The sequence below is a fragment of the Choloepus didactylus genome, chromosome 17, assembly GCF_015220235.1.
Source record: "Choloepus didactylus isolate mChoDid1 chromosome 17, mChoDid1.pri, whole genome shotgun sequence".
Lineage (NCBI taxonomy): Eukaryota > Metazoa > Chordata > Mammalia > Pilosa > Megalonychidae > Choloepus > Choloepus didactylus.
In genome coordinates, this window is record NC_051323.1 from 29,847,826 (window position 1) to 29,874,245 (window position 26,420).

Below are 26,420 nucleotides of genomic sequence, written 5' to 3' on the forward strand. Positions count from 1 at the left end.
AGTAATTTAAGTCTAAAAGCTGAGTTAAATACATAAAGATTAATTTTATTAATATTAATATGGTGTTTAAATGTGCATAAGCACATATTGTTAAATTTAAACTGTAAACACCGAGCATAGTGCTCTATTTTCTTCTTTCAGGGAGTAGCCCCCAATTCCCATTGTAAAACACTAGGTTTTAGTTTTCATTGTGCTATGTTTTTTCTAGTCTCACAACTCAAAAGGATATTTCAAATACTAACACTATTTGCAACCAACGTTAAATGTACTTCCCATACGACTGGAAGGTATAGGCAAAGTCCTATGAAGGTACTGATAAACCTTAAAATATAAATGAACAGGGACATTTTTTCTCAAGTTTTTGAAGGAAAAAAGTCAAATGAACCTCAGAATCACAGAATACCCAGTTAATATAAGATCTGGAACTATAGTTTAGGGGTCTTGACATCTCAATCTCGACTCTTTCCCCCTATATTATATTGTCTTCCAATTTCCAATTTTTAATACTAGACATAGAATACCAATAGAATCTGTGCCCTCAGTGTTCAGAATAGCCAAAGAAAAGAACCTTAAGTCCTTGCTTGGCATCATCTTTTTGTGCTCTCTTTTCCAAAAAAACAGTTTTAGGTGGCTTTTTTTTTTTTTTTAAACTGAAGTAAACATTCTACTTCCATTTAATCTACCACCCCACATTTAAGAATTATAAACAGGACAAAAGAAAAAACAACAACAAACAAACCCCAAAACTATCTGAAAGCACTGAGCAACCAAAAGCAGACAGAAATTGCTGGGGGGGGGGGGGGGTCAACACCTAAACATGACACTGACTGGGTGAGCATGTCCCCTTGTCCTTTAAAAATATTTAAACTGCTCTTTCCCTGAGGGCAGGCCCTAGTCAATTTGAAGTCTTACTAGTTTATGGAACAAAAAGGACAGCACTAGAGGGTATAATATCAGTCAGAAATTGGCAAAAAATCTTTAAAAGGAGACAGCCAAAGAAACCCCACACTCTGCATGTAAATTCTACTGCAGTTTCTGACAAGTAAATTTTGCATTCGTGGAGCAGAGTCCAAGAATCCCAGATGATGCTAAAAATTCTGGACAGAAGTTTCATCTGCTACTCACAACAGAGGAGGAAAAGTTTGGTGTTGGATTCAGCCAGTTAACTGCCTACTTAACTGAGCAAAATAAATCAACATTTCTCAGGAGATCATAACAGAATCCATAGTATCTACAACACATCATTCATTGTTTTCAGTATACAACCCAAAATTATCAGACACATAAAGAAACAAAAAATGTGACATTCAAGAGAGACAGTAGATATAGCCCAAACTTGAAATGACCCAGATGTTGGTATTAGATGATAAAGCTATTATTATAACTATGCTTAAAGATGTAAAGTAAAAGATGCTTGAAAAAAACATATATGCAATCTCAGCAGAGAAATAGAAACAATATAAAAGAACCAAACTGAAATTCTAAAAGTATATATATTATATAAGAAATTAAAATTTCACGAAATGGGCATGTGCCGGTTTGGATATATTAAGTCCCCCCAAAAGTCATGCTATCTAATGCAATCTTGTGGGGGCAGACTTATTAGTCTTTTGATTAGGGTGGAAACTTTTGCTTGAGTGTTTCCATGGAGATGTGACTCACCCAACTGTGGGTGATACTTTTGATTCGATTATTTCCATTGAGGTGTGACCCCACCCATTCAGGATGGGTCTTGATTAGTTCTCTGGGGTATTTAAGAGAGAAGCTAAGAGCTGACACAGACCCAGATGCTTGCTGACACTTAGAGAAGCTTGGAGATTCAGATAGAATGGCATTTGGAAAGCTAAGCTAAGAGAAACCCAGAGACATTTTGGAGAATGCCATTTTGAAACACAACCTGGGAGCAAAGGACGAGGAGACACCAGCCATATGCCTTCCCAGCTGACAGAGGTGTTCCAGACACCACTGGCCGTTCTTCAGTGAAGAGATCCTCTTGTTGATGACTTAGTTTGGACACTTTTATGGCCTCCAAACTGTAAACTGTAAACCTGTAACCTAATAAATACCCTTTATAAAAGCCAATCCATTTCTGGTATTTTGCACAACAGCAGTATTAGCAAACTGAAACAGGGCAAAACAATAGTCTGGAGATGACAGAAGAGTCAATGAATTTGAAGATAGAATAATAAACTATCCAGATTGAAGATCAGAGGGAAAAAAAGATAAAAATAAAAAATAGAAAACTACAAACTGCACTACCACCAGAACCTGAGGAACATGTGGGACAATATTAAAAGACTTAAAGATTTAACATAGGTGTAGCTAGACTCCCATATGAAAAATAGAGCAGGAAAAATGAGGCAGAAAAAATATTTGAAAACATAATGGTTGAAAGTTTCTCAAATTTAGTAAAAGACAAAAATGTATAAATTTAAGACCTACAGTGGGCCCCCAGCAGAATAAATGAAGAGAAATCCACACCTAGGCACATCATATTCCAACTGCTGAAAGCCAAAGATAAAGAGAAAACCCTGAAACCAACCAAAGAAAAGTGGCACATTACATACAGGTGAAGAATACAAATGACAACTGACTTCTCGTTGGAAAGAATGGAGGCCAGAAGACAATGAAACAATATGTTTAAAGTCCTGAAAGAAAAACCGTCAACACAATTTCAGCAAAAATATCCATCAAGGATAAAGATGAAGCAGGTTTGGGAGCAAGTTCGGCAAATTCTGGAAATCAGGGTGTTCTGTTTTCTCCCTGGAGGCTTTTTGATGCCAGGAGGTGTAGACATCTTGTTTGACAACTCTTGGAAGCATGATGCTAACCTAGCTGAAAGCAAAATAAGAGCAGAACAGATTTCAAAGTTATATTGGATCATTTTGAAAAACAATATTCCAAAGAACTTGGAGATGCCTGAAATGCAATAAGGGATATACTAACATCTCCATCATGCTGGCAATATGCTGTCCTATTTAACCAATTCAATTATCATTTTGAACTGGAAAAGGATTTGCATTTGAAGGCATACCACAGGAAGGATCTTTACCCTATTATCCTGAATCACTGAAGTGTTACCTTAGCAGAAGTCCTAACCAATTGAAAGACCCCAAATTGGAAATCTGAAAAAATACTATCTCCTAAATGCTGCCTCTCTTCTCCTTGTTCTGGCTCTGGGAGAAAGGGATGGGGAGAAGGTTTGGGATCTGTGTGCTGCTCCTAGAGGCAAATCGGTAGCTCAGTTACACCGCGCTTATCCAGGTTATCTTCAGTATAATGAATACGACAGTCTAATATCAAGGTGGCTGAGGCAGATGCTAGAATCTTTCATTACACAGTCTTTGGTAAATGTAATTAAAGTGACTGAATTGGATGGCAGAGAAATGGGAGATGCACAGCCTGAAATGTTTGACAAGGTGCTAGTTGATGCTCCATGTTCAAATAACCAAAGGTATTTGTTCTCTTCTGATTCTCAGAAGGCAGCCTGGAGGATAAGCCAAAAGGAGAAGTTACCTGTTCTACAGCTAGAACTCAAAAAAACCTACATAGGATTCTTACCACTTCTAAGCATCCAACTTTGATGATGCACATGATGTGCAGAAAAGCTAGAGCATTTCACCATGGAGCTGCACAGGAAACTTGTCCAGAATTCAGAGAAACTCAAGGAAAATCCTTTGAGAACTGGAGGAGATGAGGGCACAGTCCGACATCTACAAGTTGTGCCAGTTGATCTGTAACAAGTGTATCCTAAGAATATGTATTTTCAAGGAGTTTTGACAATGGCATATGTCTGGGTAACCTATAACCCTATCAAGATATAGAAAATTCCATCACCCTAGAAAGATTCCACATGCTCTTTCACAATCCTTTCACTCCCCTCAACAAAGTCAGCCATTGTTCTGATTTCTTTTATTTTAGCCTAGTTTTGCCTATTCTTGAACTTCATAAAAAATGGAATCAAATAGCATATTCTCTTTTTTATCTGCTTTTTTCTCTCAACATAATATTTATGGGGTTTATTCATGTGTGCATATATCAGAAGTTTGTTCCTTTTTATTGTTGAGTAGTATATCCATCATATGGGTATACCCAAATTTGCTTATCCATTCTACTAATGGACATTTTGCCTGTTTCCAGTTTTTGGCTATTATTAACAAAGCTGCTTGTAAACTTTCTTGTAAAAAGAAAAAAAAAGGAAGAAAGATGAAATGAAAATTTTTCAGATAAACAAACTTACATGATATCATCGCCAGCACACCTACAGTATAAGAAATGCTAAAGGAAATTCTTCAAACTGCTGGAATACAATTTGTCAGAAAGGTATAATCGTTAATGTAGACTTCCAGGGTAGATGGTGGAGTAGAGAGCCCCAGGACTCATGCCTTCTTCCAAAATAGCTAGTGAACAGGAAGAAACTGTCTGAAATGACTGTTTTGGGGCTCTGGAGGCCAGAACATTGTACAGCATTCAGGGACGAGCAGGTAGACGAGGCTAAGAAACTATGGTAAAGAACTGTGATCTGTCTGCCCCATGTGGCAGCTGCTGGTGACCAACCACCACTCTTAGGGTGTGCCACCTTGGGGTCAAGCTCTTGGTTAGCTGATGTGGACAGAAACGGTCATAAAAATCCTCTTCCCCAACAACAGGGCAGGGCATTGCTGAGCACTGATCATGGCTTCTGATTAGCAAATCTGGGTCACTAGGTTCTGGGTCTGAGCTACTGCTTCAAACTAACGTGGACCAGCCACAGCCATTGTTTCTACCATGCCCCCATCAAGGGAAGAGGCAGTGGAAGTTTACAGCCCCAGTGCCTCCTGAGGGCTGCGGAGAACAGTTTGCTGATGGGTGCCACCTGATGGGCAGGCTAGGAAAGCACAGCTTTGGGGAGCCATCAAAAAGGCTTTGGGCATCTTTCCTGACCCTTTCCCCAGGACTCTTTGGACCTGATCTGCGTCCCCTCCATGGGTCTCTGGCCCTGTTTGGCTGTGAAATACTGACTTGGGAAAGTATTCTATGGCATGACCCTCCCCCCAGAATTTGCTCTCCAGGCAAAAGCAGCTAGAGACAATGAAAGGAGTATAAAAATAACTACAGAAACAAAACAAACAGAACAGACCAAGACTCACGAGGAAGGAACAAAGGAAAGGAAGCTTTCTTCTGGAAGTGAAACAATTGCACAAATACAGCAACCTTAAAAATTGTACCACATATCCAGTGCAACAATCAGATGAAAAAGAGCTGAAAAAATCTGATCAGTTAAACACGAGCAATTCTAAAGGTCTATAGTAAGTTGAACCCAGCGTCAAAGAAGAGCCTTAACACAAAACCAATCAACAATAAAACCCTAGACAAGAGAGAGAAACTGACCTTCAGAGTAAACTCATGAAGATAATCAGATGCTTAGACAACAGCAAAAATTACAAGCCATATTAAGAAACAGGAAGGTGTGGCCCAGTCAAAGGAAAAAATTAAAACTTCACAGGAGATACAGAATTTGGAACACCTAATGAAAAATGTTCAAACAAACCTCCTAAATCAACTCAAAGAGATAAAGGAAAATATGGCTAAAGAGATATATAATATATTTATTTTTTATCCTGAAAAGAATTTACTTAATAAATGCAAAACTGGTCAATATCTCCAGGGTAATAATCAATTGCATTCCACGAAATACAGTTATTTGCATTTCTATAAACAAAAGTCATTCACATTACATTCAGTTCTCTATAATTTGCAGAGTTATAAAATAGTACAAAGACAATGAAAGCTGGAGATAACCTGGAAGAGTATGTGAGATAAGACAGCCAATAATATTTTTTGGCCATATTAAAGTCAAGCAATTTGTTCTTTTTTTAAATTATTTTTCAAAATTCAGTTTTATTGAGATATATTCATATGCCATACAATCATCCACAGTGAATCAATTGTTCACAGTACCATCATATAGTTGTGCATTCAACACAATCAATTTTTGAACATTTTCATTACTCCCCCACAAAAATAAAAATAAGAATAAAAATACAAGTGAAAAAGAACACCTAAAACATCCCATTCTCCCCCAATCCCAGCCTATTTTTTGTTTAATTCTTGTCCCCATTTTCCTACTCATCAATCTATACACTGGATAAAGGAAGTGTGAGCCACAGGGCTTTCACAATCACACAGTCACACTGTGTAAGTTACATGGTTATACAATCATCTTCAAGAATCAAGGCTACTGGGTTGCAGTTCGACAGTTTCAGGTATTTCCTTCTAGCTATTCCAATATACTAAAAACTACAAAGGGATAAGATATAGAATATTAAGAAGATATTGGGTGAGGTAAAGAATTTGAAAGTATAAAAATAAACATAACAAATTATGGGAATGAAAGGCACAATAGAAGAAATTAAAGTACACTAAGGGTATATAATAGCATATTTGAACAGGCAGAAGAAAGAATCAGTGAACTAGAAGATAGGACAATCGAAATCTTACAGACAGAAGAACAAGATAAAAGAATGGAAAAAATTGAGCAGGTTCTCAGGATGTGAATAACATCAGAATGTGCACAAACATCCATGTCATGGGTGTCCCAGAAGGAAAAGAGAAGAGAAAAGGGCAGAAAAATTATTTGAGGAAATATGGCCTAAAATTTCCAAACTCTTATGAAAGATATGAAAATACATGTCTAAAAAAGCACAACATACTCCAAACAAAATAAATCCTAATAGACTTACTCTGAAACACATACTAATCAGAATATCAAATACCAAAGTTAAAGAAAGAATTCTGAAAGCAGCAAGAGAAAAGCCATTTGTCATATACAAGGGATCCTCAATAAGACTAAGTGCCGATTTCACATTAGAAACCAAGGAGGCAAGAAGACAATGGTATGATATATTTAAGGTACTGATAATTTTTATAATTGGATTTTCTACTTCTGCAAAGTAAGCTGTTGGAATTTTGATGGGGATTGCACTGGAATCTATAAATCAACTTGGGTAGAACTGAAATCTAAGTGATACTTAGTCCTCCAATCCATAAACACGGAATGTCCTTCCACTTATTTAGGTCTCCTTTGATTTCTTTTAGCAATGTTTTGTAGTTTTTTTGTGTACATGTCCTTTACATCCTTGGTTAAATTTCTTCCCAGATATTTGATTATTTCAGTAGCTATTTTAAATGGAATTATTTTCTTGATATCTTCCTGAGATTGTCCATTACTAGTAAAAAGAAACATTATTTCTGTGCATTGATCTCTTTTTTTTTAACTGTTTTATTCACATACCATACAATCCATCCGAAGCGAACAGTGGTTCTCAGTATAATCACAGAGTTGTGGCTGTATCACCACAATGATTTGAAAACATTCTTAGTGTTCAAAAAAAGGAAAAAGAGAAAAAAGAAAAAAAAAACCCCATACCCCTGAGACTTTGCACCCAAAGCACAAGCAACAAAAGAAAAAAATAAATGAAACGAGCAAAGGACTTTGTCACAAAAGTGAAAAGACAACCTACTCAAAGGGAGAAAATACTTGGAAACCAATATGTGATAAGGGTTTAATATCCAGAATATATAAAGAAATCCTTCGACTCAGCAATAAAAGACAACCAAATTTAAAAATGTGCAAAGGACTTGAATAGACATTTCTCCAAAGTGGATATACAAATGGCTAAAAAGCACACGAAAAGATGCTCAACATCACTAGCTATTAGGGAAATGCAAGTCAAAACCACAGTTAGATATTTCACATCTACTAAAATGGCCATCATTAAAAAAAACTGAAAAACCACAAGTATTGGAGAGGATGTGGAGAAACAGGAATGCTCATTCATTGCTGGTGGGAATGTAAAATGGTGCAGCTGCTGTAGAAGACAGTTTGTTGGCTGTAGAAGACAGTTTGGTGGCTGCAGAAGAACAGTTTCATGGTTCCTCAGGAAGTTAGGTATAGAACTGCCATATGATCCAGCAATCCCACTACTAGGTATATACAGAGAAGAACTGAAAGTAGGGACTCAAACAGACATGTGCACACCAATGTTCACAGCGGTATTATTCACAATTGCCAAAAGATGGAAGCAATCCAAGTGTCCATCAACCGATGAATGGATAAACAAAATTTTGCATATACATATGATGGAATATTATTCACCTATAAAAAGGAATGAAGTCCTGTTGCATGCGACAACATGGATGAACCTTCAGAACATTATGTTAAGTGAAATAACCCAGACTACAAAAAGACAAATATTATATGATCTCACTGTTATAAACTACTTATAATAAGGAAGCTCATAGGATTAGAGTCTATAATAAAAGTTACCAGGAGATAGACTGGAACTACAGAATGGGGAGTTGATGCTTAACTTGTACAGAATTTCTATTTAGGCTGGTGGTAAAAGTGTGGAAATGGATGATGGTGACGGTAGCATATTATTGTGAGTGTAATCAACAGCTGAACTGTGGTTAAAAGAAGAAACTTTAGGATGTATATATTACTAGAATAAAAATTAAAAGACAAACATAGGACTGTACAGAACAATGAACCCTGCTGTAGGCAATGGACTATGATTAATAATAGAAGTATAAGAATGTTTTTTCATGGATTATAAGGAATCTATGATACTAATTTAAAGTGGTAATAATAGAATGGTATATGGGGAAAAATACACCTAATGTAAATAATAGACAATAGGTAGAACTATTTTCATATTCTTTCATCAGCTGTAACAAAGGTAAATACTGTTAAAAGATAGTACAATTATTTAAAAAGTTATCATCAATAATAACAAATGTTCCACACCAATGCAAGGCACTGGTGGTAGGGTGCTGTATAGGAATCCTGAATTCTATGCATGACTGTTTTGTAAACTCACTTCTCTAATAAAATTAAAAAAAAAAAAAGTATATGTGCTTGATACAGAGCTTCAATGTATATGAAGCAAAGTTTGACACAATTTGACAGAAAAGATATTTTTAAATCTCCAATTATGATTGTGGATTGAACACCCGTCTCACAGTAACTGACAGAACAATTTAGACAAAAAATCAGTATGGACATAGATGATCTAAAAAACCCTATCAACCAACTTAACCTAATGGACATTTTGTAAAATACTATACCCAACAACTCCAGAAAATACATTCTTTTCAAGTGTGCATGGTATATTCATCAATATATACAAAAAGATAAATCATACAATAAGTCTCAATAAGTTTCAAAGATTATTTGGAAACTTTATATAGACTATGCTCTCTGAATGCAATGGAATTAAATCAGAAATTAATAATAATTACCTGAAAGAATCCCAATATTTTGAAATTAATTATACATTTTAAAATAATTCATGGGTCAAGAAGAAATCACAAGGTTATTTTGAACTGAACGATAATGAAAATACAACACATGAAAATTTGTAGGACATAGTTAAAACAATTCTCAAAAAGAAAATAAAAGCTTTAAAATGCTTATATTGGAAGAAAAAAAATGACCTAAGATTCCACCTTAAGAATCTAGAAAAAGAACAAAGTAAACCCAAAGGAGAAGAAAGGAAATAAAGAGACATAAAAGAAAGAGAAACCAAATATTGGTTCTTTGAAAAGATTAAAAGTAAAAAAAAAAAATCAATGAATGTAATATTAACAGAAGGAGAAAAATTATATGATCATCTCAATATACATAGAAAAAGATTTGACAAAATGAACACCTGCTCATGATTAAACCTCTTAGCAAACTAGAGAAGGGTACTTTCTCAAGCCAAAAAAGGGCATCTACAAAAAAAATACAGCTTACATCATACTTAATGGTTAATTATTGGATGCTTTCTCCCCAAGATTGGAAACAATGCAAAATATCCACTCTCACCACTTCTAGTAACATAGTACTGGAGATCGTAGCCAGTGCAGACAGGAAAGAAAAAAGAAATAGTATAAATATCAGAAAAGAAAAACTACAACTGATCACAAAAATATTTATGAAGAAAATCCTAAGTGTGCCAGTTTGGATGTATTATGCCCCCCAAAATGCCATGTTCTTTGATGCAATCTTGTGGTGGCAGACGTATTAGTGTTGATTCGGTTGGAATCTTTGGATTAGGCTGTTTTCATGAAGATGTGATCCACCAAACTGTGGGTAATAACTTTGATTAGATTATTTCCATGGAGGTGTGGCCCCACCCATTCAGCACGGGTCATGATTTAATCACTGGAGTCCTATAAGAGAGCTTACAAAAGGAGTGAAGAGCAGCTGAGAGTGACATTTTGCAGATAGCTGCTGAAAGCAGACTTGCTGACATTTTAGAGATGCTAGCCCAGTGTTTCCTTCAGAAAAGCAAAGAGAAGACAAAACGCCCAAAAGCAACATTTTGAAGAATGCACAGGAGCTGAAAGAGGAGCTGGAACACAACCTGGGATCAGCAGATGCCAGCCACATGTCTTCCCAGCTAACAGAGGTTTTCCAGATGCCATTGGCCTTCCTTCGGTGAAGGTATACTCGTGTTGATGCCTTAATTTGGACATTTTCATGGCCTTCAGACTGTAAATTTGTAACCAAATAAACCCCTTTTAAAAAAGCCAATCCATTTCTGGTATTTTGCATAACGGCAGCATTAGCAAACCGGAACACTAAGGAATCTACAAAATTTCTTAAAACTAATAGATGAGTTTAGCAAAATCACAGGACACAAGACTAATAAAACATCAATTGCATTTCAATTATTAGCAACAAGGAACCAGAAAGTGAAATAAACAATTCCATATGCAAGTGTCAATAAATATAAAATACTTAGAATGAAACTAACAAATGACGTGCAAAACCTTTTCCCTGGAAACTTCAAAACATTGCTTAGGGAAATTGAGACAGAGTTATATCATGTTCATAAATTAGAAGATTCAATATTGTTGCAATGCCAGTTTTTCCCAAATTGATCTATAGATGCAATGCAATCATTATCTCAGCAGCTTTTTTTTTTTTAATTGTATGTGTGGAAATTGGCAAAACTGATTCTAAAATTTATATCAAATTGCAAAGGGCTTAGAATAGCCAAAGCAACCTTGAAAAAGCAGAATAAAATTGGACTTCCTGACTTTAAGACTTAATATCTAGCTTTAAGCTTTAAAATCAAGACAGACTGGTAATGTAATAAAGAGAGATAAAGAAATCAATGGAAGAGCAGTAGAGAGTCCAGAAACAGGTCCACAGCTATACAGTCATATGATGTGAAAATAGTGCCAAAGCAATCCACCGGAAGAAACCTTTTCAGTAAAAATTGCTAGAATAACTGGAATCCATACGGGAAAAAATAAACATTGATCCCTGGTTCACAACACACTCAAAATTAATTCAAAATGTTTCAAAAACTTAAAAAACTTTTAGAAGAAAACATAGGCAGATACCTTCATGACCTGGGCAAGGCAAACATTTCTTAGGTCAGAGAATGTAATAGCATAAAAGAAAAAAACTGACAAATTAGTCTTTACCAAAATTACAAACATCTGTTCACCAAAAGTTACCATTAAAAAATAAAAATGCATGCCACAAACTGGGAAAAATAATTCTGAAAACATATACAGAATTTTATAAAAGATATCTGTTCAGAATATATAAAAATGCTTTATGATTCAATAATAAAGACAAATAATTAAAAATGGGTCAAAGATTTAAACACTGAAGTGGCCCTTCAAAAAAAGCAATACCCAAATGGCCAATAAGCAAACAAAGAGGTGGTCAACATCATTTAGTCATCAGGAAAATGAAGTTAAAACCACAATGAAGTTTTTAAACCAACAAAGCCAAATCTTGAAGAGCATGTAGAGAAACTGAAACACTCATATCTTATTGGTCGAGTATAAAATGGTGCAACCACTTTGGAAAAAACTCTGGCAGCTTCTTATAAAATTAAATGTATACTTACCTTATGATCCAGGAATTCTATGCCTAGGCATTTTCCCAATAGAAAAATCATGTGTCCACAAAAAGGTTTGTACCAAAATGTTCATAGCAGCTTTATGTCTAATAGGCCAAAACTGGAAATAGTCCAGGTAATGATCAATAGGAGAAAAGATGAATAAGCCATGTTTTCATACAATGGAATACTACTCAGCGATAAAAAAGAATGAACTACTAATGCATGCCTTAGCCTCAAAAATGCATTCAGATCATTAAGAGTTGATAATTAGGTATTGTTTCTCTCATCCACTGGGAAAGCAGGGTGGAATCATCTCCCCATTTCTTTTCATTGCACAAAACCCTATTAATAAAATTCTGACACTTAAAAAAAAAAGACAAGAACCTCCCAAATGCAGTCTTGATCATCATTTCTTTTCCAGGGATCCCAACTTCTAATGGTCTCATGTTCTATTTCTCTGGACAGTACCCAGCCTCAAATGCCCTGAATTACTAGGAAAACTTTTTTATTAACACCCTGTTTCTGTCATTCTTTTCCTGAAACTGCTCCCATACCTATTCCTCTCATTATTTTGTAACTCCTATCACTACATCAAATACTTGGATACATTCAGAAACACAAACCCCTCCTAAAAAGGCAAGGTAGGCATCAGAGTTACAAAAGTTATTGCAAATGATGCTTTGTAATCAGCTTAGGTTTCATGCCCAGGACTCTGAAGACTGGAAGGATCTTCCATAAACATGACCTCTACTCAGTTGTCCTTTTGGCCCAAATGATAAAGAAACTGCAGGGATTCGTGAGAAAAAAGTCTATACTAATAATATGGAAATTCAAAAAGAGAAAAGAGGTTGTGTAAGTACAGTGACACATACCTTGTGTCAGTTCTATTCCCCCCATTTCATTTGACCCTCACCAAAGTTTTTATCAATAATATCCTAGACAGTATGCTAAAACTGACATAAAATTATGTTGAAATTTAGTCTAACTCATGACAATGGATGAAACAGAAATCATAGTGCGTATGACAGATTGCCATTTGTCCCTCAACATCCATCTTCCTTTCTTCCATAAAGCAGGCATGTGACTGCCCAGAATAAAAACATGTCCCTCCCTCCCTTGCAGCTAGGTATGGCTGTGTGATTAAGTTCTAGTCAATAAAATATAAGTGGAAGACAATTTCACAGAACTTTGAATAGGAAGTGAGATACGGTAGGGTAGTATAGGCTGGAGTGAAATAGTGACACATCCCAGAGTAATTTGGGCAGATAATAAAAAATATATTTACAGCCTCCCCCTCCCCAGCCCCGAGGATCTGGGGGAAGGTGCGGATGTGTTGGACATCCTCACCTGGACTGGTGTTGATGTTGTCACAAACATTGGGACTGGCAGTTTGATGTGCTGAGCCCTCGATCATGGGACTTGCCCTTATGAAGCTCGTTACTGCAAAGGAGAGTCTAAACTTGCATGTAATTGTGCCTAAGAGTCTCCCCCTGAGTACCTCTTTGTTGCTCAGATATGGCCCTTTCTCTCTAACTGAGCCATCTTGACAGGTGAACTCACTGCCCTCCCCTCTACGTGGGACCCGACTCTCAGGGGTGTAAATCTCCCTGGCAATGCAGAATATGACTCCTGGGGATGAATGTGGACCCGGCATCATGGGACTGAGAGTATCTTCTTGACCAAAAGGGGGATGCAAAATGAGATGAAATAGTTTCAGTGGCTGAGAGATTTCAAATGGAGTCGAGAGGTCACTCTGGTGGACATTCTTATGCACTATATAGATAACACCTCTTAGGTTTTAATGTATTGGAATAGCTAGAAGTAAATACCTGAAACTACCAAACTCCAACCCAGCAGTCTGGACTCCTGAAGACAATTATATAATAATGTAGATTACAAGGGGTGACAGTGTGATTGTGAAGACCTTGTGGATCACACCCCCTTTATCTAGTATATGGATGAGTAGAAAAATGGGGATAAAAACTAAAGGACAAATGGGGTGGGATGGGGGGATGATTTGGGTGTTCTTTTTTCACTTTTATTTTTTATTCTTGTTCTGGTTCTTTCTGATGTAAGGAAAATGTTCAGAGATAGATTGTGGTGATGAACGCATAACTATGTTATCATACTGTGGACAGTGGATTGTATACCACGGATGATTGTATGGTGTGTGAATGTATTTCAATAAAACTGAATTTAATAAAAAAAAAAAAATTCCCTTACATGGTTAAGGTAGTTTTTTGGATTTCTATGACTTGCTACCAGAAGAGTTTTTAACTCATCTGGTAATCAATAAATCAAACAAATTTAAGATTCATGGGATCTACTTGGCAGGTGAAATCACTGCCTTCCCCCCTACGTGGGATGTGACACCCAGGGGAGGGAGCCCCCTGGCAATGTGGAATATGACTCCCGGAGAGGAATCTAGACCTGGCATCATGGGATGGACAACATCTTCTTGACCAAAAGGGAGATGTGAAAGGAAATGAAATAAGCTTCAGTGGCAGAGAGATTCCAAAAGGAGCCAAGAGGTCACTCTGGTGGGCACTCGTATGCACAATATAGATAACCCTTTTTAGGTTCTAATGAATTGGAATAGCTAGCAGTAAATGCCTGAAACTATCAAACTACCACCCAGAACCCTTGAATCTTGAAGATGATTGTATAAAAATATAGCTTTTGAGGGGTGACAATGTGATTGGGGAAGCCATATGGACCACACTCCCCTTTGTCCGGTATATGGATGGATGAGTAGAAAAATGGGAGCAAAAAAAAAAGGCACCCAGTGTTCTTTTTTACTTTAATTGTTCTTTTTCACTTTAATTTTTATTCTTATTATTTTTGTGTGTGTGATAATGAAAATGTTCAAAAATTAATTCTGGTGATAAACGCACAACTATATAATGGTACTATGAACAACTGAATGTATGCTTTGTATGACTGTATGATATGTGAATATATCTCAATAAAATTGAACTAAAAAAATATAAGTGGAGGAGTTGCTAAGGCAACTTGGAGGAATCTTACTTAAGGACAAGAGATATACAACCTTGCCCCTTTCTTCTTCAACCCTTCCTCCATCCTTAGGCCTAAGATACGGATATAAGAACATCTTGGACTATGACCCTAGGGACAACAGAATGATCTGATGGAAAAGTCTGGGACTCTGAGGACTACAGGAGCCTATCTCTGGGCCTTCACATAGAAGAGAAATAAACTTCAATCCTTTCAGAGGATTGGGTCTCTGTTACTAGAAGTTGTACTTAATCCCAACTGATACAATAAGTAAGGAAAAACAGGATGGTTGAGACTCTTTTTGAATGACTTGAAGTCATCCCACTGAGAGCTCACTGAAAATAGTGGATGATACACTCTCTGAGAAAGGAGATGAGCAACTTTTAATTACTGCTCATCCAATACAATTTGGTGGGTCTGAAGGCTTGTTTGTATAGCATAACTTTGAGTCTTTTAAAGAGTGAGTTCAGCTGACTGAATGAGAAAAGTCTTTGGCATATTCACAGAATGCTGACAGTTGCTATGAAGCCCAGACACATTGATGACAGAGGACACAAGCTTACTGAACCATTAATATGTTACTGAACATATGGTTAAAAACCTTTGGACTATCTCAATCAACTTCAGGGGGCCCAAATGAAACCAGATTATGATATAACCACAGGAGAAAAAGTCACACGTAAGAAAATCCATTAAAGAATCACTCCTAATAGAGCTAAATAACCAATAACATATAATCACTCTCAGAAATTTGTCAATTTAAAGTGTCAAGAGGCTTGAAAAGATTAAAATATCATCAGGGGACGAAGTCTGTTATAAGTCACTGTGACGGTTGGATTCATGTGTCAACTTGGCCAGGTGATGGTGCCCAGTTGTCTGGTCAAGCAAGCACTGGCCTAACCATTACTGCAAGGACATTTCGTGGCTGGTTTATTAAATCATCAGTCAATTGATTGCATCTGTGGCTGATTACATCTACGATGAACTAAGGGAGTGTTTCCACAATGAGAATACAATCAGTTGGATTTAATCCAATCAGTTGAAGAGTACTAAGGAAGAAGAGAGTGAACTTCCACTTCTTCAGCCAGCCAGCCTCTCCTGGCTGTCCATTGAAGACCTTCGTTGGAGTTGCCAGTTCACGGCCTGCCCAATGGAATTTGCACTCATGCATCCTGCCCTACTGAATTTGGACTCGTGCATCTCCAGAGCTGCATGACACACTTTTATAAATCTCATATTTACAGATACCTCATGTTGTTTCTGTTTACCTAGAGAACCCTGACCAATACAGTCACTGACTTGTTAGACTGACAGGATGCACATATGAAAAAATGTTAAATTTTTAGCACAGCAATCTAATGCTTACCACTCTAAAAAAACATAATTTTTAAAAATTGATGCTTTTTACAGATCATGAGTTGTGATTGGAGAAGTGTGTTCACTGAAACTTTAGACTTCAGATGGCTTAGAATTAGTGGATTTTTAAGATAATCAAAACTCCAGAGTATCTAAAAGCCCATCATGAGATGTACTGAGCCTATCTAAGGTACGTAGTTAGTAAGAAAAATAAGCTGCATCAAAAGCATAGCACAAAGGGTAATTTTCTCAATCTGTAAATTTCTTTACAATCTTTTCATTAGAAGGCATTTCTGAACTAATAATAGAAATAAATGGAAAATAAAATTCAACATTACAAATATTCAGCTCACACACAGATTTTCAATAATTGTATATATCAAGGTACACTTGTACTTTAGTACCACATTTGTCACTGTGCTTCCAATTATAAGGAAAAAAAGGTATTTTCTTAAGAAAAAATGTTTAATTTCAAATAACAACACCATGTTCCCTGAGTAGATAAAGTCCCAGAACATCAGTCACATATCTTTCAAATTTAAGGGCAGACTTTTCTTATCTTAACTTTTCCCAGTGATCAGAAATATATTTTTAACTGCCACATGACATTAAGTCAGCTTTAAATAATGAAGTCTCTACAGCAAGGTATGTGATCCTTGATCTCTCTCAGGAGGCCTCTTCCTAAGTGACAGATCTTTCCTGAAATGAACTGTTCAAAGTTGAACAACAAAATGCGATAGTAGAGAGGACAAGGAAAGTGAGAAAAAAACAAAGGGGAATTTTTTTTACATCTTTCTTTGCAACAAAAGCAGATACAAAATGTATAACGCATATACTGTGCTTAAGGATTTAATTTTTTTTTAATTAGAGCAGTTGTAGGTTTACAGAAAAATCATGCAGAAAGTACAGTTACCATAACTCCTTCCCCATCACACACAGAGTTTTCCCTATTATTACCATTTTCCATTAGTGTGGTACCTTTGTTACAAGAGATAAAACAATATTATCATTTTATTAATTATATTCCAGAGTTTCCACTAGGGCTCACTCTTTATGTTGTACAGGTCTATGTTTTTATTATTATTATTATTATTATTATTATCCTGGCAACATATATGCAACCTAAAATTTCCCACTTTAACTACTTTCAAGTACAGTATACAATTCAGTGGCATTAATTATATTCACAATGTTGTACTACCATTACCACCATTAAGGATATAAATTTTTAAAGGCTCATAGGAAAAATAACTGGAAGAAAATACACAGAATACTAGCAACTTCATTGGGGTGATGAAATGATTAGTATGAGAGATTTCTTTTTACTTCTAAAAATGTCTCCAACATTAGTTTTACCACTTTTTCTAACTAAAAAGCAAAACTGTAAACAAATAAAATGTTGGGAAAATCTTTTAAAAATGATCTTCTTTCTTCTGGTCAGGGAGTAGTGATACTTAAAACGTACTTATTTTGTGCAATGATCCAGTGCTTCATCTAGCCTTGCCACTCAAAGTATGGTCCATAGACTATCAGGTTCAGCATCACTCAGAAGCTTGTTAGAAATGCAGAATATTAGGCCTCACCCCAGATTTACTGAATCAGAGTCTACATTTTAATAAGATTTCGAGGTGTTTGATATGTACATTAAAGCTAGAGAAGTACAGTTCCAGAGTATTCATGTGGGTATAACACCTCCATTGATTGTTTTCTAAGTCCTTCCTCTAAGTTATTCCACACTGGTTTTGGGTTTACCTGTTAGATTTATCCATGCAATTCAAGTAAATATTAATATGAGATAATTATAATAAGAATATATTAATCATACCAATATATTTTGAGCCATGCTTTTAAAATAAAGCATGTTACAAACTCCAAACCCAAGCCACCATCTCCTACTTCCCTATTACGATAACCATATCCATTTTAATGGACTAAAATCAGAATACAAGTTGAGTATGACAGAAAGTCTTTTAATAATCCCTGAAATCCACTAACAGGGACATACTAGAACTACATAGGGTGGCATATTGCACTACTGAGCTCGTTTGATTAAGCCCAGCTGCTACACCTTATTAAAGATTGTTTGACAACTTTGTTCCGTTACTCTGAACCATTCATCTAGGTATGGCTTCTCAATTTTGGCACTATTGACATTTTGGGCCAGCTGATTCTTTGTGAGGGAGTAGGGGTGGAGGGTTGGGGCTCTCCTCTGCATTGTAGGATGTTTAGAAGCAGCCTTGGTCTCTACCCACTAGATGCCGGTAGCATTTCTCTGTTAAAACAATCAAAAATGTTTCTAGACATTGCCACATGCCTCTGAGAGACAAAATTCCCCCTCCCCATCCCCAACAACACACACAACATTGAGAACCACTGATCTAAGGAGAGAACACCCATCAGAAAAGGCTCTTGACAGTTTGTTTAATGGTTGCCTCTCTACTAGACTGAATGCTCCATGAGAGCAGGGGCTAGGTCTGACTATTGAATTCTCAGTACACTTTCTGGCTCATGATGTGTTTCACAAATGTTTGTGGAATGAACATGTAGATATCCTTAGTATTGCGCAGTACTTACTGTTCAATTTTCAAGTTAAAAGAGCATGAAGTCTAGTACATGTGTTACGGTTCTCAAATATATTTCTCTCACCTACTTTACCTAGTGTGCTGGTTTGAATGTATTATGTCCCCTAAAACGCCATTATCTTTGATGTAATCTTCTGAGCTTTTTTATAGGACTCCAGTGATTAAATCAAGACCCGCTCTGAATGGGCAGGGCCCATATTTCCATTGCAACATTCAATCAAGAGGTCACACCCTAATCAAAGGTGTCACTCACAGATGGATGGGTCACATCTCTAACATAATCAACACTAATATGTCAGCCTCCACAAGATTGCTTTAAAGAACATGGCATTTTGGGGACATAATACATCCCAACCAGCACACTTTCTTTCTTATCATGTATCAGTGTTGATTAGATTGTAATTCTTTGAGTGTTTCCTTGGAGATGCACTCCACCCAACTGTGAGTGATGACTCTAATTGGATAATTTCCATGGAGGTGTTACCCCACCCATTCAGGGTGGGTCTAAATTAAATCACTGGAGCCATATAAATGAGCTGACAAACAGAAGGAACCCAGTGCAGCTGACAGTGACATTTTGAAGAGGAGCTACAGCCAAGAGGGACACTTTGAAGAATGCACAAGAGCTGAGAGAGGAACTGCAGTTTACAGAGACATTTTGGAGATGGCCTTTGAAAGCAGACTTGCTCTGGAGAAGCTAAGATAGGAGAAACGCCCCAAGAGCAACTGAGAGTGACATTTTGGAGAGAAACTGAAGCCTAGAGAGGAACATCCCAGGAGAAAGCCATTTTGTAACCAGAACTTTGGAGCAGATGCCAGCCACGTGCCTTCCCAGCTAACAGAGGTTTTCCAGACACCATAGGCCATCCTCCAGTGAAGGTACCCGATTGTTGAGAGATTTCTTTTTACTTCTAAAAATGTCTCCAACATTAGTTTTACCACTTTTTCTAACTAAAAAGCAAAACTGTAAACAAATAAAATGCATTACCTTGGACACTTTATGGCCTTAAGACTGCAACCAAATAAACCCCTTTTATAAAACCCACTGCATTTCTGGTGTTTTGCATTCCAGCAGCATTAGCAAACTAGAACACCTAGAAAAATAAGTTACTAGTTAAATTTTATCTAAAAACTAATTATTAAGACCTATGATGTGACCAGTAACCACTATATCCAAACCACTATGACTCTGGAACCTGGGGGATAATAAAGAGAAATAGGGACGCTGCCATGGAAAATTAGCATAAGAAAGAAAGTGTGCTGGTTGGGATGTATTATGTCCCCCAAAATGCCATGTTCTTTAATGCAATCTTGTGGAGGCTGACGTATTAGTGTTGATTATGTTGGAGATATGACCCATCCATCTGTGAGTGACACCTTTGATTAGGGTGTGACCTCTTGATTGAATGTTGCAATGGAAATATGGGCCCTGCCCATTCAGGGTACCTGTTCTGGTTTGCTAATGCTGCCCTTTTGCAAACACCAGAAATGGATTGGCTTTTATAAAGGGGGTTTATTCGGATACACAGCTACAGTCTTAAGGCCATAAAGTATCCAAGGTAAGGCATAAGCATTAGGGTACCTTCACTCAAGAAAGGCCACTGGCGTCTGGAAAACCTCTGTTAGCTGGGAAGGCACGTGGCTGGCGTCTGCTTGCTCCCAGGTTGCATTCAAAATGGCATTTTCTCCAAAATGTCAGTGTCAGCTTCCAATGGCCGTCTTCAAAATGTGTCTCTCAGCTGCAGCTAGCTATGAGCTCTGTCTGTCTGAGCTTTTATAGGGCTTCAGTGAACTAATCAAGGCCCAGGCCAAATGGGCAGAGCCACACCTCCATGTTAATTATCTAATCAGAGCTATCACCTACAGCTGGGTGGGTCACATCTCCATGGAAACAACCTAACCCAAAGGTTCCAACTTAATCAATATTAATATGTCTGCCCCCATATGACTGCATTAAAGAATATGGCTTTTTCTGGGGGACAATATATATACAAACCAGTACAGTACCCTATTGTTGATGCCTTACCTTGGACACTTTATGGCCTTAAGACTGTAGCTTTGGAACCAAATAAATGCCCTTTATAAAAGCCAATCCATTTCTGGTATTTTGCTTAATGGCAGCATTAGCAACCAGGAACAGAAGGTAAGCCCCATCATGAATTTATGCTGAGGAAAAACCCACCTAGGGGATTACAATTTAGGGAACATGGAAGCAAGTTTAGGTGTTCTCACCTCTCTGTTCACCTCATTTGCTAAGAAACTTCTTCAGATACTCCAGACAAATAGTTTATAAATTTTTTTTTGGAGCCATAGATTCACTTATCAAAATCTGATTAAATGTATGGCAATTATACACCAATTTTTTTAAAAAGGAAAAGAAAACTCTGATAAAAGCTATTAACTCATGTCCTAAAAAATGTTCTTACACACAAACTTTACCACTTAATTTCAGAGAGTTTGTTATGGACAGTGATCTCTCTCATTCCTGTATGACCATTAATATTTACAGTCCATACTGAATTCAGCAGTTCAAGTAAGTGGTGAAATGTTATAGTTCCTCACTCAGATTCTGGAATTACTATTCATGTAGCCTTTAGTCTGTCAATTAGGCATCTCACATGGGGATACTGAGAATATACTGAAATATACTGAAATAGAGTATGTGAGGAAAGTGTTTAAAAACTGTAAGGTATTAAGAATACATAGAGGAGAAACTAAGGTGGCGGCTAGCTGAGACGGTGAAAAAAACGCCTCCATGAAAAACACTAGCTAAAAACCAGAAAGTGACCTAGAATACTGGTTATAGCGATGCGCCAGCTGGACGAGGGCTCCTAGCTCCAGAGGGGCCATATACTTGGTGAAACCGGGAGTCGGCATTCTGAAACGAGTGAGTAAGTGGCTGGAAGACCCACAGCCGCACGGTAGGCTGGGGAAGCCAGGGTTCAGTGTTTGGAGACCAGCTGGCTCTTTAAAAAAAAAAGGAGTGACTCCAGCAGCAATTGTGGGAACCACGCAGTAAAACACAGCAAGAGGGGGCTGGGCCAGCCTCTTGGTGTCTGGCCAGGAAGATAGCCCACAGCAGATACCCTTTGGCTCGGGGGAACAGAGGGGAGAGCCGGAAGCAGAAAGAAACCCCCCGGCTCGCAGCTGGCCCCCCAGAGGGCTGGATAAACTCCTACCCGGGGCCGTGCCCGTGCCCACAGCCCAGAGCTCCGCCAGTTGTACCGGAGCTGGGAAGGAGGAACTGTGCGAGGAGGAGGGGGCTGAGATGCCCCGTTCGGCCATTTTTGCTTCGGGCGGGGAGTGTGCCGCCACATGGCCCAGCGGCCCAGGGCTTCCCTTGTGAGACGGCGCACACTGGTGACGTAGCACAGCATTCCCTCGGCTGAGCTCCTGGAGGAGCGCAGCTGGGAGGGGGGCTCCACTCAGAGTACCCAGGGACGCTACGCCAAGTCTGGCGGTTTATGGATCAGCAAGAGAGAGGGTCTGGGGCTGAACTGAAATGAAGGCTTAGACTCTTGTGGCGGCCTTGAATCTCCGGGATCCTGGGGGATCTGAACATTAGAACTGCCCTTCCTCCCTGGCCACCCGTACACACGCCCCACATTCAGGGCGGACAGCTCCAACAACACACCCAAACTGAGTTCTCCAACTGAACCCCACAAGAATCATTTCCCCACACAACGTGGAAACAAGGTTGAGAACTGACTTGAGGGATATAGGTGACTCACAGACGCCATCTGCTGGTTAGTTAGAGAAAGTGTATGTCACCAAACCGTTCCTGAAAAATTAGATCGATATCCCCTTTTCTTTACAACTTGAAAGAACCCTATCAAGCAAAACAAATGCCAAGAGGCCAAAAACAACAGAAAATCTTAACGCATATGATAAAACCAGAAGATATGGAGAATCCAACTCCAAACACACAAATCAAAATATCAGAAGATAAACTATACCTCGCAAAATTAATCAAAGAACTACAATCGAGGAACGAAAACATGGCAAAGGATTTAAAGGACATCAAGACCATAGACCAGGATATAAGTGACATAAAGAAGAACCTCGAAGAGCATAAAGAAGACATTGCAAGAGTAAATAAAAAAATAGAAGATCTTATGGAAATAAAAGAAACTGTTGGCCAAATTAAAAAGACTCTGGATATTCACAATACAAGACTAGAGGAAGCTGAGCAACATCTCAGTGTCCTAGAAGCCCATAGAGCAGAAAATGAAAGAACAAAAGAAAGAATGGAGAAAAAAAAAAAAATCACAATGGATCTCAGGGATACGATAGATAAAATAAAACGTCCAAACTTAAGACTCATTGGTGTCCCAGAAGGGGAAGAGAAGGATAAAGTTCTAGAAAGAGTATTCAAAGAAACTGTTGGGGAAAACTTCCCCAACCTTCTACACAATATAAATACACAAAGCATAAATGCCCAGTGAACTCCAAATAGAATAAATCCAAATAAACCCACTCCAAGACATATTCTGATCAGACTCTCAAATACTGAAGAGAAGGGGCAAGTTCTGAAAGCAGCAAGAGAAAAGCAATTCACCACATACAAAGGGAACAACATAAGACTAAGTAGTGACTACTCAGTGGCCACCATGGAAGTGAGAAGGCACTGGCATGACATATTTAAAATTCTGAGAGAGAAAAATTTCCAACCAAGAGTACCTGATCCAGCAAAACTCTCCTTCAAATTTGAGGGAGAGCTTAAATTTTTCACAGACAAACAAATGCTGAGAGACTTTGCCGATGAAAGACCTGCCCTACTTCAGATTCTGAGGGGAGCCCTGCTGGTGGAGAGACAGGGAAAGGAGAAAGAGATATAGAGAATTTTAACAGACATATATAGTACCTTACATCCCAAATCACCAGGACACTCATTTTTCTCTAGTGATCACAGATCTTTCTCCAGAAGGGACTATAAGCTGGGACATAAAACAAGCCTCAAGAAATTTAAAAAAAAAATTGAATATACTCAAAGCACATTCTCCAACCACAATGGAATACAAATAGAAGTCAATAATTTTTTAACTGTAATTCCACTAGTTACTTCCTACATGATATAAAATACACAAACTCTAAGGACAAATCAGTGGTTTTGAACTCAATGTAAAATACGTAATTTTAGACAACTATATAAAGGTGGGGGAATGAAGGAGTATAGGAACATAGTTTATGTATCCTATTGAAGTGAAGGTGGTATCAAAGAAAAACAAGATTGACATGGATTTAAGAGGTTAATTTTAAGCCCCACAGTAAACACAAAGAAATTACCAGAGAATATAACCATAGAGATGAAAAGTAGAGTTTGGGTTAAGAGAAAGGGGGGAAGGGGCAATGGGGAGTTAAGAAATGAGGGTGGAGTTGCTGTTTGAGGTAAAGGGGAATTTCTAGTAATGGACGGTGGGAAAGAGCATTACAACATTCTAAATGTGATTAATCCCACCAATGAAAGGCTAGGGAGGGGTTGGAATGGGAAGATTTAGGCTGTATATATGTTTCCACAACTGAAAAAAACAAAAGACAGTCTAACTAGATGACAATTGAATACTAAGGATGAACTTGGATGGGACTGGAGGATAGAGGACAGGTGGCTCAAAGGGACACAGTTGAGACATAAGGAAAAGGAAAAATAGAATGTAAGCTTTGTATCATTGTTGAATCTATTGTACTTCTTAGCTGTGCTTAATGGGATTGCATAAAAGAATGTTCTTGTTCATGGGAAGTGTATACATAAATTATAGTGTATGCTCAAGGATGTGTGCAGCTAGCTCTCATATGTTCAGAAGACAGAGCAATAGATGATGGATGATAGATAGGGAGGGAAAGAAATAGCGATGTGACAGCATGTTAAAGTTGGTGGATTGAGCTATCGGGGGAGGGGGGTCAGGGTATGATGGAATTCTGTGTATGGGGCTAGTATCGTTTTTGAAACTGTTCATATAACTTTGAATTTATTTCAAAATACAAAAATAGTGAAAAAAAAAAGAACACATAGACTTAAATCATTATCTTCCTTTCTGTATCCCTAACCAAATTAAAAAGAACTTGGGAGCAAAGACTGTATACTGTAACTCCCTGAATTCATTGTGAACTCCAGCAAAACTGAATGTTTTCTTTTTTTTAATGCAATTTTATTGAGATATATATTCACACACCAAACAATCCATTCAAGTATACAATCAATGGCTCACAGTATCATCATATGGTTGTGTATTCATCACCACAATTTTAGAATGAATGAATGTTTTTTAATGTCTGCTTCAAGTGGGGAGCTCTGGCTTGTTTCCACAGTTAGGGAAGTGGGGTAACCACCTCTAATCTGCATTCAAAGGTAACACAGAGAAACCAAACACTTTACCTCACAAAAGCTTTACTGGCCTAGCCCTGTCTTTGTAAGTTATATATTAACTTATTCACTAACCTACTCCAATACTGTAGCTACCATAGAGAGTTAGCTAAACATCTGAAAAATATAAAGGCTTTATATATCATGAGTTGTAGAGAGAAAAAAGATATTCACCAAGTTTCTTTCCTCAAAACTGATTCCCTGAATCAAGTTGTCAGGAAAATGAACTGTGCCTGGAGGGTCAAAACAATAAGATAGTAGGTGTAAAGATTTATACGCTCTTCTTTTTGCTCAATTTCTTTCGTGAATGTTTCCAGTGAGTTCTACACTAATTTTCATTGTCAGACTGAAAATAGTGGCATATAATGAATACCACAATGAATAACAAATTCCAGCTCTGTCAAAAGCCATGTGCTCTGGATAAATCCTACCTTTCTTTGAAGTCCAACACAAATCACCTTTCTATGAACTCTTCTGACCAGCCTCATTTTCCTTGGCTTTGAGTTGCCTAGCACTTTTGTTCACAGTTCCTCAGATCAGGTTAACATAAACTCTATTGGTCAAAATTGTATACACTGGGTGTCTATTTTACCTGCTTAGCCAGATCAAGTGTTCTACTTTTCCTTATCTATATAGCATATAGCTACCTACACTTTCTGCACTTGATAAAGGATAGCTGACGTAAAATGAAGTTACAGGACTTCCGGGAAGATGGTGTAGTGCGAGGCGGTGCAGGTTTCTTCTCCGTCAAAGAAACCAGAAGGGGGCCGGAGGAGGCCTGAGACTGCAGTGGTGTGTACAGCCATAGATGGGCCCCTATAGTACGTGGTGGGATGTTGACAAAAACATGGAGAGACTGCACCTCGAGGGACAGGGTGAGTTTGTTCAACAGGGACCGGCTCCCAGGACCAGCAGAAGCAAGACTGCCATTGGGCAAGGGAGTGAGCAGGGGCTCTCCACTCCATGTACCCGCCTTGGCAGTTAGATGGGGAGGTGATACTCCATAGCCATATGGCCGGGAGCTCCCTGAGGGAACCCAGAAGGGAGCATTTACTCTCCCTCCTCAGAATTCTGGGGTGTGCAATGGCAAGAAGTGGTGATAGGAGAGGGCGCCATAAAGAAGCACCAGGAGCCCATCCCACACCTGAGAGGCTTGTGGGGGCACAGCAGGCAGGGAGAGGCTAAAAAAAAATACATGAAAAAATATTCATCTTC

General features: G+C 37.9%; 1 protein-coding gene and 1 pseudogene across 3 annotated transcripts in view; one reads left to right on the forward strand and one right to left on the reverse strand.

The window, feature by feature from the left end:
* The window catches only part of COMMD1 (copper metabolism domain containing 1), a 283,066-nt gene that overhangs the window by 76,288 nt on the left and 180,358 nt on the right, over positions 1–26,420 (reverse strand). Inside the window, exon 3 of one of the 3 annotated variants that reach the window (XM_037807069.1) lies at positions 1,696–2,835. The exons of the other annotated variants lie outside the window; for them this stretch is intronic. Within the exon in view, the coding sequence (XP_037662997.1) occupies positions 2,827–2,835 (9 nt within the window). The 3' untranslated portion in view covers positions 1,696–2,826. Of the gene's footprint in view, positions 1–1,695; positions 2,836–26,420 lie in introns of those variants that run through there. 3 annotated transcript variants of the gene reach the window in all.
* LOC119512425 lies at positions 2,873–3,915 on the forward strand (annotated as a pseudogene).